We start from the raw sequence: 20968 nt of genomic DNA, 5'->3' as shown, positions 1-20968 counted from the left end.
GCATCTGTAACCCGAGGTACCACTGTACATCTTATGACTCAAAACAAAAATGGAATCCCATTGGGAGTAGTTCATCAGACTGGCCCTGTCAAATTTATAATTGGAACAAAATCATGTAAGGCACTGAAAGACAACGAGCTTTTGTTTTTTTTCAGTTTTTATAGTAGAGGAATAGAATTCATGGTTGGTGGTGGAGGGTGAACAATGGGCAGGAATGTAGCTGAAAGGAGATTCATTTACAAGGAAAACAAGAGGTTTTTAGCCCTTATTATTTCATGTATCAATAGTCTGTTTAAATGACCCTACAACGCCCTAACACGGCCTGTTTCTCTACTCAAAAAGGATTACCACTTGTACCAGGTATGTATCTCCAATTCTTGCAAGGAAAATAAGGCAGTTTCAATTATGGATGCATCTGAGAGTATGGCAGCTTATCAAACATTTTTTCATGCAAATAAGTCCCAATGAAGTTCTACATAAGATGACGTTTAAGAGCTTTGAGAGCAATCTTATCACAAAAAGCTTCTGCTAAGAAAAGTTAAAGTTAATAAATCAAAGTTAATAAATTATAGTAAGTAAGTCAGATCATATAACCTAATGCTTAGACTGCTGATGCGGGTTAAAACATGTTTCCTAGTTTTCAAAACCTATCCCTTTTCTGCTACCAGCATTTTGGTATATCAATAAACTCGAAGGATTGAATTTATTGATTGATTGATTGATTTGGAGTGAGGTTGGCATTGATAGGGAAGGGAGCAATGATACCAATGCACACTAGTGGAAGAGGACATGCCATCTGTGTGTACAGATGACAATGATTTAACAACTCCTCAAGTGGGCTGCATGGCATACAGGTATGGACACTTGCAGTGATGCCTACAAAACTGCTTCTAGGAATCCTGAAACAATAGCACTTCAAAGGCTGAACTTTGTACACAGCCTAAGTAATGTACAGAAAGCATGCACACCTAGGGCAGCCTACACACATGGCCCCTTGTGTCACATCCACATATTACATCTAAAGCACTCTTATATCACTTTAACTGCCATGGCTTCCTCCAAAGAATCGTGGGAACTGAAGTTTATCAAGAGTGCTGACCTCACAGACTTATACTACCCAGAATTCTACAGTTCCCAGAATTCTCTGGGATTCTTAAAGTGGTTTAAGAGTTCTTTAAACGTAGTGTGGATATGACTAGCCCAGAGAACCTCTAGATTTGCTAACTGAAAATCATAGCTGCCAAATATTAATACGGGCCCTGCATCCAGATGGTTAAAATAAGTGTTGAATAATCTCACCAGCAAGCAACAGAGGTTTTGTTCTACATGGCTCAAAAACCTCTGTAAGAGAAGGATTGCAAAACCACCTCAAAAGTTAACAAATTCACACTGCTTGTGACCCTTTTTGACATTCCTATTCAAACTGATCAACATACACTTTTCCTGAAAAAAGGTTGTAAGCCCAAGAATTTTTTCACACATTGCAGTTCACTGTTGCTTTGTTTCCCAGCTGGGTTGCAGGGAGAATGAAAAACAAAAAAACCCCTCTAACCTCTACATGTTCTTGATGCTAGGGCTAGAGCTTACCGGAGCATATTGCTGAAGAATTTGGTATAGCAACCCCTCAGGTCAGCATTCTGTATGAGGCAAACCCTTCTGTGTAAACACATGTTGAGTTATTGCCATGACTAAGGGGAATAAGATTACTGTTTCATAAATTCTTAGTAACCTTTTAATGTCCACATGGGAACATTCTTCCTATTATTAAAGCAATATGGGATGAAGCAGAGGCCAAGATTTTCAGAAAGAGCTGCCTAAAGCTAGTTGGGATTTTTCAAAGCAATCCAGGTTATTTAGATGCCAGGAGCATGTCCACAGAAAACAAAACAAAACGAGGATGTCACAGCAAACAGCCACTGAGAGCCTCAGCACATTTACATGGAAGTAAGTGCTGCTGATTTCAGTGGCGTTTACTTTAAAAGGAGGCTTGAGTTTTTAGTTTGTCATTTGAAAATGCTTTGCACGTCTTGAGTTAGTAGAATGTTCTACCAAGCCTTGTCCTCTGACTACAACAGATAATGCAGGGAGTAGTTTTATTTCCCATTGCTGCAAAGCTGGGGTTCAGGAAAGGCTCATGCATTCACAAGATGGCTCATTCATTTCTTGCCCGTAGTCATGGGCGGAAATCAGTTCTATATGCATATACAGGGGAACTTAAGTGATACCAAGTCAAAATATGGAAGGATATAAGTTCAAAGGGGAAAGGATGCAACTCTGTTATAGAGCATCTGGTTTGCATGCAAAATATCCCTGACTGAATCTGCAGCGTCTCCAGATAGGCACCTTCTGATGTCTCTCTTCATCCTTCACAGTTTTAAATGGCAAACTAAAACTTCAGTCCTAAGTGCACTTCACTGGAAATAAGCTCTAGCAGCATGTAAAGGTAAAGGGACCCCTGATCATTAGGTCCAGTCGTGACCAACTCTGGGGTTGCAGCACTCATCTCGCTTTATTGGCTGAGGGAGCCGGGGTACAGCTTCCGGGTCATGTGGCCAGCATGACTAAGCTGCTTCTGGTGAACCAGAATGCCGTGAACCATGGAACCATGGAAATGCCGTTTACCTTCCCGCCGGAGCGGTACCTATTTATCTACTTGCATTTTGACGTGCTTTTGAACTGCTAGGTTGGCAGGAGCAGGGACCGAGCAATGGGAGTTCACCCCATTGCGGGGATTCGAACCGCCAACCTTCTGATCATCAAGTCCTAGGCTCTGTGGTTAACCCACAGCACCAGCATGTACTTCCACACAAATGTGCTTAGGAATGTAGCTTAAGCACACTCAGCTGAAGTTGGAGATAGCCTAGGATCACCTAGGGGCATACACTGCATATTTACTCAATCCAACTATTATCCCATGTAGCCCAACAGCTTCCATTTCACATGGTGAGAGACTGTACATGCATCTATGGCATTATAAAGAACTCCCTCTTGTTTGTTCCAAACTAGTCTGGTGTATACCCTTCTTTAGGGGATAACATTCCTCACTAGCCATTCAAGGCAAGCTCTAGAGTGGGACTCCTCTGAAGATGCTCTTGTCATTTATATTTTAGGAGAGTTGGCTGAACAAAGTCTTTAAGATGTGGCTTCCAAATTATAAATAACTATTTTTGGAAAGCCATTGCATCTAGATTCTGTTTGAAAATGCACATTCCTAAATTAAATGCAGATGCGCTCCATGTATGTACAGAGTAGAGGTATATGAATCACAAGACCCACACTTTGCAGATACTGCAGGAAGCCACACCAGGAAGGGGGTTCACAAGCTTTCCCAGAGAGCGCCCCATTTCTAATTGTTGCCATTTGTCAGAGCCACCTGCTGATGACATATGTCATGGATGATGCACGCATGCAGAAACTGTTTTCGGAATCTAAAAAAGAAACCGAGCAGGAAAATGATAAACACAACACATGAAAGCAAAACAATTAGGAGAAAATCTAAATTAAACCCAGAAACATCACGAAGGGGGGAAAGAAAGCTCCCAAGCCAAATAATACCTAACCCCCAAAGAAGAAATCCAAAAAGTAACGCACCCACAAACATATGTGCCAATCTGGACACCACCCATGTATCTCATGCAAGAAACATAATCCACTTTAGCAAAAAGGGCAGTTGGTGTTCTTACAGAGCAATGGGCCTCTCCCATTTACAGTTAGAAGTTTTCTCTTTATCTGGAAAAGTCACAGCCCCACAATTGGAAGAAGAAAAAAAATCTTTACTTATTCCAGATGAGCTTTTGTCACATCCTGGCCAATGTCTTTAAAGATAAAAATAGAACATTCCCAAGCTTCATACAGTGGTGCAAAGAACAGCACAATCTTCTGGGTGAACCCTGCAGCTTATTAACACTCACGAGGGAGTTGTGGGGTGGGGGAGGACAGGGGTAACAAAAAGTAAACATCAGCTTAACATGCTCGGAAACATGTGGTGCCCTTCTCTAGTGGCTGACATTTAAGAAAGCTCAAAAACACAGTTCTTCAATAGCTCAAACAATTGGCAGCAGAGGATCCATTTGAAAACTCGAAAGACCTCCCCGCTCCCACCATAAGGTTGTACTGATTTTCCTTTAGTGGAAAACAACAAACAAAAAGCAAGTGGTGCTTTGGAATGTTCGGACTATGGCACCTTAAAAACTAACAAATGTATTACAGCAATAAGCCTGTAATACTGTAAGACACTTTTGCCAGATGCATCAGCCACAATTTTGTTAAAGTGTCACAGGCCCTTTTATTTTTTGTTGCATGCCTTAACACAGTTACTTCTTTGCAATTTGTCTCGTAGAGCACAACCACATGCATGTCTACACAGAAGTGAGTCTGCTGCACCTAGGTAAATGTGTAATCCCTGGAGTTACAAACACCTCGGGTTACAAACACCTCGGGTTACAGACTCCGCTAACCTGGAAGTAGTACCTCGGGTTAAGAACTTTACCTCAGGATGAGAACAGAAATCGCGTGCCAGCAGTACGGTGACAGCAGGAGACCCATTAGCTAAAGTGGTACCTCAGGTTAAGAATGGACCTCTGGAATGAATTAAGTTCATAACCAGAGGTACCACTGTATAGGACTGCAGTGTTACTGCAAATCCAACATGAAACCAAGGACTGACAACTTTGAGCTGTAGATATTCTTATGCTTCCAAGAACTCATACAGATCAATGTGTTTGGTGGGTGCTAATCCCAAATAGGCCAGAAGTCCCACCCAAAGCCCCCAGAACCATAGCTGACCCAATACATTTTGTTGACCAAGGCTGACAAAATGCTGCTCTCCAATGCCATTCACCGTATAGAAGCTCATTGGACTGGAAGCTGAATCTTACTTCAACCCCAGCAATAGAAAAGTAACCTGGTTCACATGTACAGTTAAGCCAAGTTTATAAACTAGGCTTTAATTTCACCAGCTGAGCATCTTAAAAAGGGCTAGGGAAGTGAATCCACCAGGCAGGCCTTATTTCTCCTGCCCCCTGGAGGCTGACAGGTGGATGTATTTGGCGATGAAAACACATCTCCAAAGAAAGGTACTGGAAGTGTTGAGCAGCAGTTAAGTTAGCCTCCTTTGGAGATCTTTCAGTGCCAACCAGCTGATTGGTCCTTCAAGCAGAGGGGGAAATGCTTCTAAAAAATGGATCATTTTCCTCTCTGCAGAGAAATAAGATGTATTCAAAGTGCTTTCTCCAGTGCACTGAATACAAACTGCTTCCTCTGGAAAGGGAAAGAAATATATGCTGTTTTAAAATGCAGTATTTTTTTCTTTCTTTCCACAGAAAGTGGCTTGGATTTAAAGTGCTTTGAGTCCAGGTAGCCTCCTTCTGCCCCCTCAGCTGCACTATAGGGATTCCCATAGTGGAACTGATCCCAGCTGATTGTCAGGGCTTCTTGAAGCACTCTCCTTCCTTGTAAAACAGGTACGTTTATGTCAACAAAGCATATTTATTTAGGGTGTGTGTGTGTGGACACACCCCAGGAAAGGTCCCTTTAAATCTTACACTTCAAATCACCTTATCATAGCATGGAATATAAGCAGCAAGCTTTTGAGGGAAGTGACTTAACCATATCTTCAGATAAAATCTCAGGACTCCCTCTTCAGCACAGAGCACTACTGCAATGGTGTCAATTCGGCCCACTAGAAAAAGCTGTGCAAGATTCCCCGCACATTCACCTCTGAAGTTTGTGAGGAAAGAGAGCCTTAGCCAAGACGTAGGCCGTTCACATAGTCTTTTCCACCACAGCCAGCAGCAGAAACCAGAGTTCAGTATGCTAATGAGGGAAAACCTCCTTTAAAGTTACACCCATCTCTTCCCAAAGGACCCATGCATCAAGCTATTTCGTTTTAGTGCATTCTGGTTCCCTCGAGTCCTCCCCATGTGGTCACTGCCAAATAAAACATTGCTATGGAGAACATATGAAATGCAGGCTGTAGGGGTCAGCTCTGAAATCATGCACGAATGGAAACTGAAGCTTAAACCTTTTGCTGTTAATACCTGTGAAAACGGGAGAAGTACATTCATCTCCTGCCACGAAAGGAATTGCTGCAGTAGTTGGCGCCTCATATTTCTACAATCTGCTGCTTTGCTGTTAATCCAATATTCAGGATAAAATTCTTAAAGATATAAGTAGCTAGAGGCTAGAGACATAAGACTTATTATCCAAGCTTAGCTTCTCAAATACTCTAAGTTGCGTGTACCCTGCTCCACCTACCTGTGCAGATTTCTCTTTCTTTTGAGCTTTGTCCCACAGCACTAGAGATAGGCATGCCAAGAGAGAGTCCTCTCAGACACTATGGAAATTCACGGTCACTAATGCCTTTATTGTCCCAGTGGTAGCAAAAGAAATCCCAAATTTTGTGTGTTTTTTTCTAGTTTTTGTTGGAATTAATAAAATGTCAAACACACTGTGCAAAATGATATGCAGTATTACTAGCTACCCAGCAGCAGTTACCACATTTTTGGTTTTTCATTTTCTAAAAGACAAATGTTGCACATGGCATTTGCCACGGACCTGGAAATCTTATACATATATTTAAAGTCCACCCCACCCCCCCCGCTCTCTGCTGCACAAAATGGAAACCTATTCAGATTCCTCACAAGAGGAGCCTAGAAATAGAGCTAAAAACTGCTTGAGCTTTGCAACCATTACCACTGGCTGCACTTAATCTTTAGAATCACACACACACACACACACACACACACCATGTATAGTCCTGGTCATGGGCAGGCGCTGGAAAATGGCAGTAGAAGACAAAAAACGATCTTGCTGGAATGTTGGAGAGTGTGGGAGACGGAAACTGGGCCTGACAAGATCAATGAGCCAACATAGGGTTGGAAGATTCCGAAAATAGGAAGCCAACTTATATTAAGCCAGACAATTTGCACATCTAAGCTGGTGCAGTCTACTCTGGCCGGCAACAGCTCTGCAGGATCCCTGACAAAGATATTTCCTATCAGCTGGTAACAATCCTTTTTACCAGGTGATACCAAGAACTGCACCTGGGACCTTTCGCAGGCAATGCATAAATGCTATTGCTGTCAATGTCCCCTTCTCATAATGAAAGTTTCAGAGCAACAACCAAGAAAGGAGTTGATTTTTAAATATTTTGCCCATGGCGGTGATAAAATCGCTCAGAACTGGGGAGGATTTGGATTTAAAACATATGCTCATTCACTCCGCCACTTGCAAGCACCATGTTGAAAAGGAGCCCCCTTCCACATTCCATATTGGAAGAGGGCAGAAGAGAGGCAGACTGGAGTGCCAAGTGTGCATGTGTGATGTTGCTAAAGGATTTGTTCAATTACCTCCTTGTGTGAAAGAGGACAACTGCTAGCATTTCCAGTGCCAGGAACAAGTCCTTATCAGTGACAGGGACCAGCTGTGTGACCTGGGAGGCAAGGCAGAGGATGGACACACACATTTTCGGATAGGATTTGAGGAGGAGGGGTGGTGATTGAGATTCTAGCCTCCCTGTTAGCCCTTTTCATGTTCCATGAGGAAGAAAGCTTTTACTGCACCAAGAAAATCTATCTAGTGGAGACTTTCTCAGCCTGACTCATCTTTGCCTTGCACTTGGTGTTGCCTTTTACAGCACTGCCAAAGGCAACCCACTAAAAGTCTGGCTCGGTTACAAAGGATAGGAGCATTTTACAGCCATTCTGTAGAGATTGGAGCTCAGCCAGTGTGGTCTGGGTGGGGGCGACGTATGCAGGAGGGCTGTGTGATTTTACTGATTAAAAAAACCAAAACACCCAACCCTCGCTAACAATAAGCAATGGAAAGGAAAATAGTACACAACTCTTCTCCAAAACCATATGCTGGGCAGGATCTCAGGCGGATTATAAAATTATTACATAATACTATTACAAGCTACAAAACTACACCCCAACACATTAGGGTAACAAAGGGAAGAATTAAACTGGTGAAGCAAAGATGAGAGAAGTGAGGGGTGCGTGGATACGTTTGAGCATTTTTAGATTAAGGAATTTTCAAGTATAGATTCTGCCAAAACCAGGAATGTGTGTGGGGGGGGGGGAGTTCTCTTTTCACCTCGTACCATTATGTGCATGTAAAATTCTTCCTTAAGCAACCAATTTTTTTTTTTTTTAAATGGAGAGCGTAGAGCAAAAACAGCTGCTCCCTGCAGGTCAAGGCTGAATTTTGAGATCTGCATGTCAAACAAATGTGATTTGAGTTTGGTTTCTAAAGCCGTACTGTATTTTAAGAAAAAGTTCATCAACCTACCTTAGTGTTATTAGTCCTACTATAACAAGGCAGAAAGGTTTTATTTGCTTGTAGGTTCCTGCTGGCATTATAAGGACGAATATACAAAACTGTAACTTTTACAAGTAAGAGAAGTCACAGGCACCACAGGGAACAGCTTAATATTGGGGGGTGTATTTATTCATTTAATACTGTGTATCCCACAACCTCTGATCTCCAACATCGCATGAGGTTTGGGTGCAAGTATGTGACTTTTTGTCTTGAATCCTTATACTATTAGTATTACCAGCAGAGATGGGAAATCTGTAGCCCTCCAGATGATTTTGGACTCCAACTTTCATCAACCCCAGCCATCAGTCAATGGTCAAGGATGAAGGGAATTGGAGCCAACACCATCTGGAGGACCACAGGTTCCCCAGAGATGGTTTAGAGGCTCAGCTTCCAGATGGGATTGGACATCAGAACCTTCCATTTTAGAAAATAAGACTGGGGAAAAACTCATTTCCAGCATGGATGTCCCCTGTCCCTGAACACATACCCCTTAAATCTTGCAGCATCTCAAAAATTTATGCAACATCATCACTGTATTGTATCTGTTTTAAAACTAGAGAGCATGTTAGAGCAGAGTTTTCATTTGGCATGCCAAATCATTTTTAAACATAAACCCTGCCTCAAAATTGAAGAGAAACTGTTTGCCCACTTAGGGCAAACACATGCATGAACAAATGCATGAACACAGATATTTAAAGACATATGCATGCAATCCACTTATAAGTTTGCTGGTGTAAATATCAAAACCCACAGCAATGGGCTTGCCACTCAGAACGGAGAACTGCTGTAAGGTTTTGGCTGCAAAAATGCTCCCACTTCTTTGCTGCAAGATTAATACATGTGGCAAGCTTTTGGGAAGTGCCTCCCAAATCCACTATTTTAGGTCAACAATAATATTTACTGGAAGTTCAAATTTTGCAGAGCAGACTTTCTGTACATTCAGTACACAGTCGTCATGTTTGTGGTCTACAATTATTCACAAAGAGCTGCAAGTACATATCGCTTGGGAACCTTATGACAGAATATGAATGACAGCAAACATGGGAATAATTGATTGTCACTGGCAGGATATGAACCAAAACATTACAAAAGACTTTGATGCTCCCAGAAGCCAAATGTAAAAGAAGATGAAAGATTGCCAGTAAAACAACTACAAATGGAAGTTCAAAGCAGCTCCCAGACATATTGTATAGAGTGGCAACAGCCAGCTAGTACAACACAGATATTGTTGCATAAACAGTTAGTGAACCTGGACGTGACAAAGGGGTGCTGGCTGAAGAAAAACATAAAGAGCAAGGATTTGGGTAGATCTTTAGAATGGGATGCACACAGGAAGAATAAATACCATGAGGTACAGCTACTATTGGCTCACAGTAGCACAAACTAAGTTGGTGATTGTGGTGATTGCCTAAGGTGGGGAAAGGGCAGTGACAGTCACAGCAGTGAGTATAAGCATGGAGCAGTTCTGCTTAGAACACAAGCATTATTTCAACATAATATGATTCTTGCGTGCAATATCTTAAAATTAGAATTATTGCTGACCCTCCTATTTTCCAGGGACAGTCCTGGATTTACAGAAGCCATCCCAGAATGTCCCACTTTTCCTCTTCCCCATTAATCAGAAGCATCAGATTGGTTTTAATATATATGATATTTTGCTGCTTCAAAGTAGCAAAGTTTCTTCTGAAGAACTGCCCATATACTAAAATAAAATAAAATAAAATAAAGACTGACTGGCTTCACTTCTTAGTAAAAGCAAATGCTTTCATGGATCAATAAACCCTTGGCTTCTCCTCTCGTTTAAATAGCTAGTAATGTTTTTAACATTTCTATCCAACTGCATCTTATAAACAAGTCAAACCAACTACAGTATGTTTTACTGACCTTTAAGATACACAGCAGGCTAAGAAAAAAACACACACATGCTAATCTCAGTAGAAACCAAAAAGTTAACAATGGCCATTGGAACATTTTCATGAGTGGAGTGGGGAGGGAACAGAATCTGCCTGTGGTTCCTGCTTGATTCCAGCACCCTCCACACTAGCTCCTCATAGAAGGTAAAGGCAAAGTGGGAAAAACATATTTCCTAGAAAGCTAGATGTCAAGAGTGTATGGTTCTAGTCTGGCTTTCTCCTTCCAGATCCACAATTCTATGATTCTATTATTCATCTTCTGTATGTAGCTCAGCCTTTTGTATTGTTTAACCAGGGGTGTGTGGCTAAAGGCTGCATTCACTCTTTGCTAAGCCTTCAGGGGTTGCATGTTAACAATGGATGTGGCCTAACCTTACATGAACTGAAGGGGGTTAGAACCCCTCACTGCTCATGAAACAATCAAACTGATGACTGGGGAGGGGGTGATTTACATGCCAACAGGGTGCTGGAGTTTAAAACTTCTCTGTCCACCCCAGTGTGGAGTGTACTTTTATTATTATAGCTGCCACTGCCAAATTCAGTAGGGTCTTGGGGGTGGGAGGCAGAAAAAAACTGTGTGGAGGGCAGCATCAAGCCCTCAGCATTGGACTAGCCACCACTGGTTTAAATGGGGAAGCATTCATATCACATAAACCCTACAGTCTAAAGTGGTACAATCTAGAAACATGTTTACCACCACATCTGCTGCATATGAGAACTAACCCCAACTGTGAGCAAGAACAGAATAATACTGGTAGTTCTTTTAGCTCAGCCTCTGTCCCTGCAAGAACCAGTGTTGCATAAGAACTACAGGGCAGGGGTTCAATGTGCAGAACACAGGCTCGAATCCCACCCAGCCATGAAATTTACTGGGTGGTGTTGGTGAAGTCATAGTGTCCTAACCCAACCTATCTTAGAGAGCTGCTACAGCAATAAAAACAGGAACCTCATGTGCGACTCCTTGGGCTTTAAAAGGGAAAGTGTGGGACACAAATGTGACAAAGGGATAATATGAAGCATCCCTACCAGATGCCTGGCCTGCTTCTTCCTGAGATCAACAAGAAAGGCCATTTCAAAACCTTCATAATGTTGAACCACAATCTGTCTTTGTATAAAATCATTGTGTCTCTTGTCCTTTCAAGAAACTATGCCTCTTATTGTGACACATTGAAAATTTCAAAAACCAACAACCTCATACAACTCACCCATACATTCCATCCAACCTCCATTTCTACAGAAACACACTCCCTTCATTGGTCTTTTCCTCATCAACATTGGTCTTCTCCAAATACTTCTGCAGTTGTCAATTCTTTTCAAGGCATTAGAGCCCAGGAACTGAACACCATATTCCGGATGAGGTCTTACCAATGCCGAGTTGCTCATTAATTATATTCAAATGTGCAAATTAAACACAGCCCTTGCTAATTATGTACTTCCAGTGTAGCCCTTTGTAACTTATAAATTGCCCACCCCTGATATAATGAACTATCCAATGTTCTATCCGCATACAGGCTTTTCATCATTGGATCTTTCTTGTGATGTTGTGGGAAGCCAAAGACATTTCTATGGAAATCCTGCAACTAGCATCCGCTTACGCCTTCTACTTTCTTCTGCAAGTAGTTTGCACTGTCCTGGCTTGACCTTTTCTCTCCCACATTCATTGTTTAATGCAATCACCGTTGTTTGTAAGGCACTGTTTCCAAGATTAAGTGTACAAACTGGCAGAAGAGCAAAATGAGCTTTTGTTTGTTTAATCATTTGCCCATTCTTGACTTTGGTGAGATACGTTTCTGCTTCATGTGTAGAACCTTCAACAAACAATGAGGACTAATCCTTTGGAAGCAGAAAGAGTGTCCCCTCACTTACCACCCAAACAGCCAGAACTGTGCTGTGGTCCCTGTACCTGTCTCCAGCAACTGAGAATGGGATATATGTTATTTAGTAATTGCATCTGCTGTCACATTTGTTGTCCAATCAGATTAAAGAACAACACATGCCCCACCTCCAGTTTATCTTCACTACAACCGTGTATGTGAGGGGTCTATGGCTGTAGAGCATGCTCAGTCTGCACTAGGTCTGTTTTGTAGTTCTCCTCCTCTGTTTTAGGGCTTTATTTCTAAATATTGTTTGTACGTCTGTAAAACTTTGGGTTCCCCTAGCTAATACCTTCCTTCTGTACATGGATGGCACTGTTCTTGATACAGAAAGGACTGGCACTTACCTATGTTTGATGGGAATAATAATATGTAGAGGTTTTAGATTGGAATGTGCCACCTCAGACTGTGGATATATGGGTGGTACAATTATTGAATACTCCCCCACGGTAAAAGAAAGAAGCCAGATAAATCCAGGAACTAACAGAACAAGGAAACACATTTTATGAATGTGCTGGTTTTCCATTGGCATTTAAGTATTTTTAAAAAATAAAAATATAAAAGTGTATTTTAAAAATGCGACCATTCTATTCTGCTTATTCCACTGCATGGTTTTATCTGGACTGAGACACTGGGTGGGGTTAGGAGTGAATTGCTTTGCTTCCTGTTCTTCATCTAGCCCCCCTCCTTGGAGCCCTTTCGGGACTCCTGCAAGTGGGTCAAGCAAAATAAACCATCACTGACAGGAAATTATGTCCTGCTCTCTCCCTGTAGACCCCCCCTATAAAGTTATCATGGTTGCCCTGGATAACTCCTTACTAATTTGAACATATCAGTTCAAAGGGGTTAGCAGTGCTCTCTTTCCAAACTCTACAGAGCTCAACCAGAAGTACTGCTTTCCACAAGCATATTCAGGAGTGTGAAAAGAGTGCAAGAGTGTTCAGGATCACAACTTCCAAAGGGGCAGGCATCTTAGTCTGCCTCAGCAAACACAGCAAAGCATCTCTTTGCACTTTAAGATTTATTGTAGTGCAAGCTTTCCTGGACTCACAGCACTCCTAATTAGGCACATGAACTGTTATCTTCAGCTGGCAGGTGTATACGTATCTGTCAATCAAAGACTTAACAGTTCATGCATTTGATTAAGTGGGATGAGCGTCCACAAAAGCTTATGCTACAGTAAGTCTGTTATCCTTTAAAGATGCTGCAAAGCTCTTTGTCATTTTCACCTGTCCAGGAACCACTGCCCCTACTCTGTTTGCCTTCAGTGACATTAGCACGCAGCCAGATTTAATCACACAGAGAGGCTGCCCTGGTTCACATGTCACAATAAGCCAAATGATAACTTACTGGGATCATGCAGGCTCCTGGAGAGGGGATCAGATATTTTGTGCCTTCCTGGTCTTTTTTTAAACACCCACACCATGTTGAGCTAAGCCAAGGTTTCACTTACCATATTGTCCAAATGCAGGCTTCTGGCTAATCTCTCTCTCTCTCCCCTCCCCATCACTAACCACAAGCTGTAGTCTAGGTTATAAACTTTCCATGGAGTGGGTAGGAATAGGAAGCTATCCTCTACACTACAGAGTGAAACCATTGGTCTAACTACCTTATTGTCTATACCAGGAGTCAGCAAGGTTTATCTTGCCTGGGCCGGATCAGTCCCGTGGAGATCACTCCGTGGGCTAGATTGTGCGCACCCGCGGTTTTCGGCACCACAAAAGCGAGTCCCTGCACCGTGCTGGTTTAGTGCAGCGTGCGAGCAAGCAGCTCAGTTTGGGGGTGGCTCATGGGCCGGTCAAACAACCTCTGTGGGCTGCTTCTGGCCCATGGGCCTTAGGTTGCTGACCCCTGGTCTATACTGATTGCCAGCACTTTTTCCAGCATTTTATACCATTATCTTTCCTAGACATAATGTGGATACCAAGGTTGCATCCCATGCAGCGAAACCAATCACGCTGCCCTAAATCTGCCTTGGGCCCAAATATAGGACTCAGCTTACCTTTTACCCCATGCTTTCTAGGCAGAGGTCTGAGCTTCAAAGTGCCGTGCCTGAATGGTTTTCTTTTCTTTTTTCGCCTCTGTGCTTTCTCTGCAAAAACCCACTCTTAAACACTGAATCAGAATAAACAGCAATTTGGGTTTTCTAGAGATTGTCATGTGCTCTGATTCAGTGGTAAAGAGCAGGTTTTCACAGGGAAAGTATCAGAGAGAAAAGGGGGGGCAGGGGTTGGACATAGCACTTTAAAGTGCAGTCCTGTGCCTAGAAATACAGCACGAAAGGTAGTCTGGATGAGCCCATAGTTGGAAGTTTGCCTTAGCATCTACTGGGTGGTTTGAACACCAGCATGCCTCCACTGCCTCTGGCTAGCTCTGAGCTCCAGGGGGACAATGGCTACACTGGCTTGCTCCTGCATCTGCAAGGCAGTTAGATTCCACCAGGAAAGTAGGCCCAGAAAGCCAGTTTGAAGGAGAGTGCTTTGGTGCGCCTCTGACCCTTTGTTGCATTTTTAAAATGTAGTGCAAAGTCAGGGACAAGAGCATGTGCTAGTGGTTAAGAGTCTTGATTAATTATTTGACCCCAGCCATGCACAAGTATACTAACCATCCATTTCCAAGAGCGTTATTGTATAGGGCGTGTATTCCTCACAGCACCAAAGTGTTGCCATATTCTAACAAACAGTGCTTGGGCACAAGGCACAGGAAAGGATGATCAGTGAAGAATGCATGCTAGTAAAAGATGTTTTCCAAAAAGTATCCTCATAAGCAGATAAAGTAAATGCCAGACAACGGACTAGCTAAACCCAAGCCAGTACAGCTTTCTCATTTTAGGACTCTGTTACCTACAGCTTCACACAGGATGAACGTAAGCAAATATGGACCTCCAAGTAAGTCAATGATTGCACCCTGCACACATACTGCATTGGTAACCATTTCCTGGTGTTTGTGCATGGAACAGAAGAGGGCCATTTGTTTGTCCTATGTCACGACAGTGCATGAAATTGAAACAAACATTGAAGTAATTATCAATCATGGAAGCACCCTCTTTGCTTATAGCACCAAGACTAAATGAAAGCTCAACCACAAGACTCTCCTCCATGTGAATTATTCACAGGCAGAGAAAGAGACATCTTCTAAGGCTACTGGATTGTGTTGCTGCAGTAACAGACTCTCCTGAGGTAATGTCAACATCTATTAATGTGTCCAGGAAATTAGATTTTGCTTGGTCATCATTGTAAGCAATTTCCTGTCTCCTATCATGGCAGGCAAGGAAAAGGTTTTACAGTCACCTAGTTTTTACACCTACTCTTCAGGAATGTCCTTGTGGTGAGTTTCATGCAGCCAAACTCATATTCGTGTACTGGCAGTGACAACCCAAAGGTGCAACACTGCATTACAAATCATATTCAGAGAGCTAACAAAGTCAAATCAGCCAATAGAATTAGGCAGTGGAAGAGGCCAAGCCATTCAAGGATTTTCCTTGAACCCAGAATCTTTAGGCCATTATAACCCCTTGGCGGCAGAGTGTAATTGCCAAATATAGCAAAGACATGCCAATTTGCAACATCCTGTTACAGCTTTGATGCCTTAAATTAAATTAAAACTGTTGACTGTCCCCAAGTAAATCCATATGACTTTGGAATAATTTGAAGTGACCTAAAAAAGAAAGAAAAGGAACCAAGCAAAAGGCAGCTAGATTTAAAGATGCCAGTCATGTTGTATAAAACAAGGATCTATTTGCACAGCACAAACCATCAGTCTAAATACTGTGAATCAATGGATGTTACAGTTATTGGCTTGAATCATAAGACAAGGAAATTTCATGTGCCATTCTTTCCCTTATGATCCTTGAAAAGCCTTTCCAGGGGGGCAGGGGGCGGCTCCTGAACAATGAGCATGGGAGGGGAGATGGGGCAGGAAATTGTCCTCCTTTGACCTTCCAAAGTTAACTTTGTCTTTCCCAACCTGGCTGTGCTGGCTGGGAGATGTAGTGTAAAACTTCTGGAAGGCACTAGGTTAGATTAACAAACTTTTGATCAGATTGTCAAACTTTAGGGTCCAATCCATTGAGGCTTGGGTACATGTTTTTGCTGGAGCATATAGCTCGAGAGACAAAGATGAATCAGAGAGACCTTGGTTGAAGCCTCACTTTGCAATGAACTGATAATGTGGTGCATCAGTCTCTTTCACCCTCATCCCTCCACCTGCATTATGGAGATAATAATACTGTTGAACCTTACGAAGGTTGTTGTGAGGCTCATGTGAAGTGCTTTGAACATGTAAATGGTGCTATTTTTTTACTACCACCAGGCTAGACTAGATCACAAGCCATATACCACAGCACGTTTTTCTTCCAACCATCATCAGAACAGATTTTAGAGATTTTACTCACAGGCCTGTTTTGCACATAATGCTAAGCCATGGTTTGTTTAGCTTAACCATGGTGTAGACCCAGCTCCAGAGACTAACCTTGGTTTGTTTCCTGGAAAACCACAGGATGAAGTCCATGGTTTGTTGCTGGCTTACAAACCTTGGCTTGGTGTTATATCCAACCCCAACAGCCTTGCCTAACCAATAGTCTGCTTGGCTATCCCACCTCCAACGCTTGCCAAGTCATATAGGCACACGGAAAGAGCAGCTGGAAAACAAACCAAACTTTAAAGCCAACCTAAGTGCAAAGTTATATTATCTAACTATCTTGGCTAACGAAATTTGGTTTTGGTTGTACAAACATCTGGCTTGCGGACTATGCGGTTGCCAAGGCAGTTAGTGGTATATTTGCTGTCATTAGAATCTTGAAAATCTGCTTTTGGAGATGGGAAGAATTTTTTTGTTGTTGTAATGATCATGATTGCAGTGGAGGGAAGAGTTTAAAAACATGGTAACAGGACTGAAAGGCCCGGAAGACAGATGGCAAGCAATTGTCTTTTGAGATTTTGTTTCTAAATCCACCATGCAGTTTTCTGGAATCATGACAGTTATTTGTGGCTAGCAGTAGTTTAACTCTTTGGTTCCTCTTGCTTAAGGTTACCAGATATTTTTTCAATGAATCCGGGGACATTTTTCAACTTCCTACTAAATAGATGGATTTTGTCAGGGGACTGATTTGTAAATGCAGGGATTGCACCCAGGAAACAGGGACGTCTGGTAACCTTACTCTTGCTGGCTAGCACACTCAGCTGGCTGGACAACAGCCCTTTAGTGCAAAGGAGCAGGTCCGAAGTTGGTGCTTGCAAGTTGCAACCAATTATGTGCAGATTGGTCAGAATGCCTTTGGTTCAGTGTTTTCCTCAAGGGCAGTGTCATTAGGTGCTTCCAGATGGGTGCTGAGTGTGGGCTGAAGGCACTTCATGCTTGCAATTTTCTGCAGCATCCACATGGCATCACAGGCATAAAAATATCTGTCCATCCCCCACCCCCTTATTTAATCTGGATTTACTCAAGGAGGAGTTAAAAAAAACTATCGTAAACTACTCCTTTACATTATCAAGCCATGTCTGGATGTACCTATCATGTATTTTTCTGGTATTATCAGTCGATGCTCGTTTATTTATTATTATTTATTATTACAAAATTTATCACTCATCCTTCACCATGGGCAGGTTACAACAATGCAATATACAATGATATAAACAAGAATACATTGTCAAGGCAGCACACCAAAATAAGACACATTAAAAACATGTATCTAAAACAGACCACTGGTGCATCCTATCTCAAGACACTATCTTGAGGCTCCTACCCCACCTCCACCCTCCACTTTTGCTTCTTTGGTGGTTTTGAGGTGCCTCCTCTCACTGGGATTTCAGCCCCACCATGCTATCCTGTTACATGTCATTTACTATATAATCCCATAGCCAAGATTGTCATGTGAAAGTCAAAGTGCTGAAGAAAAATGGATGGACTTTGGGAAACCCACCAGTGCACTATTACTTAGCCTATTTATATATGTTTTGATGGGCTATTTTGAGAACATATCTGCAGAAAGGCAGCAAACACATTCAAACAGGTGTGCAAAAACCCCAGTTCTTTACGTGGCAGATGTTTCTTATCAATAGTTTGCAGAAATCAGATTTAAAGTAGCTACCATGCCACTTGTGGTTCATCTGTACTGGTCCCCCAGGAGCTCCAGAAAGTAGATATGGGGAACATATCTTGTTGCGACTCAAGCTCCCACCAGCCCCAGACAGCTTGGGCAATGGTCAGGGGTGGCGAGATGTGTGGTCCCTCATCCCTGACATAGGCTACTGAATATCTGTATCGAACAGAATCCATGTGAACATAGTCTAAGAAACCAAGTTTTTCAAAATACCCCACCACCTTTACCTGGCTGCAGAACAAGGCAGGGCTTTTTGCACCACACTCATCCCTAGGAATGAGAAAGCCAGTGAAAGATCCCCGCTTGCCTTTGGCCCAGTTCAGATGCTATAAGCTTTAAAGCAGAGCTGGCTAACCTGAGGCACTCCTCCAGACATCCTTGCGCTGCTGCTTCAACTCCTAGCCTACGGCCAGGAGTCCCAACAACACCTGAAGCGCCAAGCCTGCTTTAGGGTCTCCGGCTGCAGCCCGGAGCACTTATTCCCAGGGAGGGAGGGAGAGAGATTCACCCAACTGCCGTGGGACCTGCTTCAGCGAAAGCACGCCTGGCGTGGCATTGCAAACCTCAACGCAGAGCATCCCGGTCGGTGGAGAAAAGCCTCTCACGCCGTGAGCCCGGTAGGGTTTCCCTCCCCGCTCCAGTCTCCCTTTCATTTCGAGGACCAAGTATGCTGGGTAAGGTATTTCTGAGGGGCCCTCAGGCACAGAGCATTCCGGGGTAACTACTCCGCGGTAGGCAACCTCGGGGCTGAGGGGGGGAAGGGGGTGTCTCTCTCGGGCAGACTACTCACGTAGAGCGCCATGTGAGCCGCGCCGAAGAAGGGGAACTTCACGGCGATGGGCCGGAGCCCCGAGCCGCCGTCGTCCTGCTGCGGGGTGGCCGTGTCCCCCTGCGCCGGCCCGAAGGGGTAGAAGTCAGCCAGGGGCACGGCGCCCTTCGCCCGCAGCCGGAGCCAGCTGCCGAGCGCCAGCAGCACCACCCAGCCGGACAGGCCCCGCATTTCCCCGGCGGGCGCCGAAGGACGGGCGGGCAGAGCCGAGCTGAGGCGACGGGGCTGGCACGGAGGCGCACACGGGGCGCTGAGGCGAGGGAGGGAGGGAGCGCGTAGACGGCGCGGGCCGGGAGGGAGGAAGGGAGACCGTGGCGCCAAAGGGACAAGGAGCTGCCTCTGGCTCGGCGTCGGCAGGGCAGCGCCGGCTCCCGGGACGCGAGAAGGGCTCTGCTCGGGACGGCGGCTGCTGCAGCTGCTGAGCGACCCGCGCGCACACTGAGCCACTCTGTGCAGCGTCGAGGGAGGGGACAGCGGCTCATTCACACAGCTCGGAGGTATACATATTCATACCCTGGTCAGCCAATTAGGACGCGACCTGGAGGAGGCGGCCGCCGAGGTTAGGGGCGGGGTTAGAAGCATCGCGTCTTCTCTTAAAGCGCTACGGACAGCTGGCCGGCGAAAGCGCGGCGCTACAGCTCGGGGTAGCGCGTGGCAGGCGAGCGGAGGAGCCGCGGGCGCGTCCAGGGTGCGGTGCTCAGCGCGCTCGGTAGGGAATTAGGACATCAGTGTGCGGGGAAGCACTGGGACCGCCAGGGGGTCAGAGGTCCGTCCGGGGCCCCTCGCTCCGCAGGATGAGCGGAAAGGCCCCAAGCGCAGCATCGCCAACTCTGAAGTGGGCAAATAACTCATTGCCATGTGAGCTCCGGCGAGACCATTAAGGCCAGCGTCTTAAAATTACCCAGCTGCCTGCATGCATTGGGTGACGGAGTTACTTCTGAGTAAGCACGCATAGGATCGGTTTGCAAGCCACGTCACACTCCCCCCCCCCTTCCCGAGTTAAGGATGCAGTCCTAAGCCCACTTACTTGGGAGTAAGCCCCATTCAATGGTGTTTACTTGTGAGTGGTTAGGATTGCCACCCATTCTGGGCCATCGCCTCAATCCCAGTTATGTGCTGGCCTGAGAAGATTCACAGAGTGCTCTGTGTCTAGACAAAGATGCCTCTTCCTAATTAGTATTCCTTGACGGGGCTGCGTCTGCATGCGAAGGAGTCCAGGCTCAGTTCCCCACCTGCAAATCTGCTGCCAGCCATTATGACAACAATGAGCCATATGGACTAAGGCAGTTCCCTTTTATTCCTAGCAGAAATTTGGGGTGTGAACACTGAAAAGAGATCTGAGTGACTGCAGAACAACAATGAATTCCCAGTGTCATAAAATAATAGTGGTGTCCCTGCAAAAAATAAATAAATAAACTTCCTTTCTTTCATCACTGACTTACCATTTCCTGCATCAGAAATGAATTGGACTAAAGGTACCTTATCAATTTTATAGGTGTTTGGATGGGAGTCTTGTATTGCAAATGGGTCAATCTCATTTTTCTGCGTGCAGGTTTAGTGCATGAGCTGCTCCTCCACCCAGTCACTAGAATGCCAAAAGAGAGTTATTGACTGGCCTGGGTCACCTAGGCTGAATGGGATTTGTGCTTGGATCTCACCAATCCTAAACCAGCGCTTCAGCTACTGCTTCGCCTATCTTGTGCCCTCTAGATGTTTTAGACTACAACTCCCATCAGCCACAGCCAGCAAGACCAAGCTTGACTTTATCCTCAACTCCCTTGGTAGTGTAATCTGAATGCTGCAATGAGGAATTGATGTTAGTTAAAAAATGCTTGTCAAGTGAGCTCAGGCCTGCTTGGGAGTGAAAAGGTTACAGAGATACAATCTAATTTTGGGAGCAGAACTAGGACATATTCTTACAAATTTACACCAG

The 20968-nt window shown here is 44.1% G+C and overlaps 1 protein-coding gene across 1 annotated transcript in view; it reads right to left on the bottom strand.

The window, feature by feature from the left end:
* The window catches only part of SNED1 (sushi, nidogen and EGF like domains 1), a 74248-nt gene extending 54768 nt beyond the window's left edge, over positions 1-19480 (bottom strand). The window contains exon 1 of the mRNA XM_081910305.1: positions 18997-19480. Coding sequence (XP_081766431.1) covers positions 18997-19206 — 210 coding nt within the window. The 5' untranslated portion in view covers positions 19207-19480. The remainder of the gene's footprint in view (positions 1-18996) is intronic.
* Positions 19481-20968: the final 1488 nt, after the last annotated feature.

This window comes from Podarcis melisellensis, assembly GCF_964234715.1.
Source record: "Podarcis melisellensis genome assembly, chromosome: 5".
Classification (NCBI taxonomy): domain Eukaryota; kingdom Metazoa; phylum Chordata; class Lepidosauria; order Squamata; family Lacertidae; genus Podarcis; species Podarcis melisellensis.
This window is presented reverse-complemented; position numbering and strand designations above follow the sequence as displayed.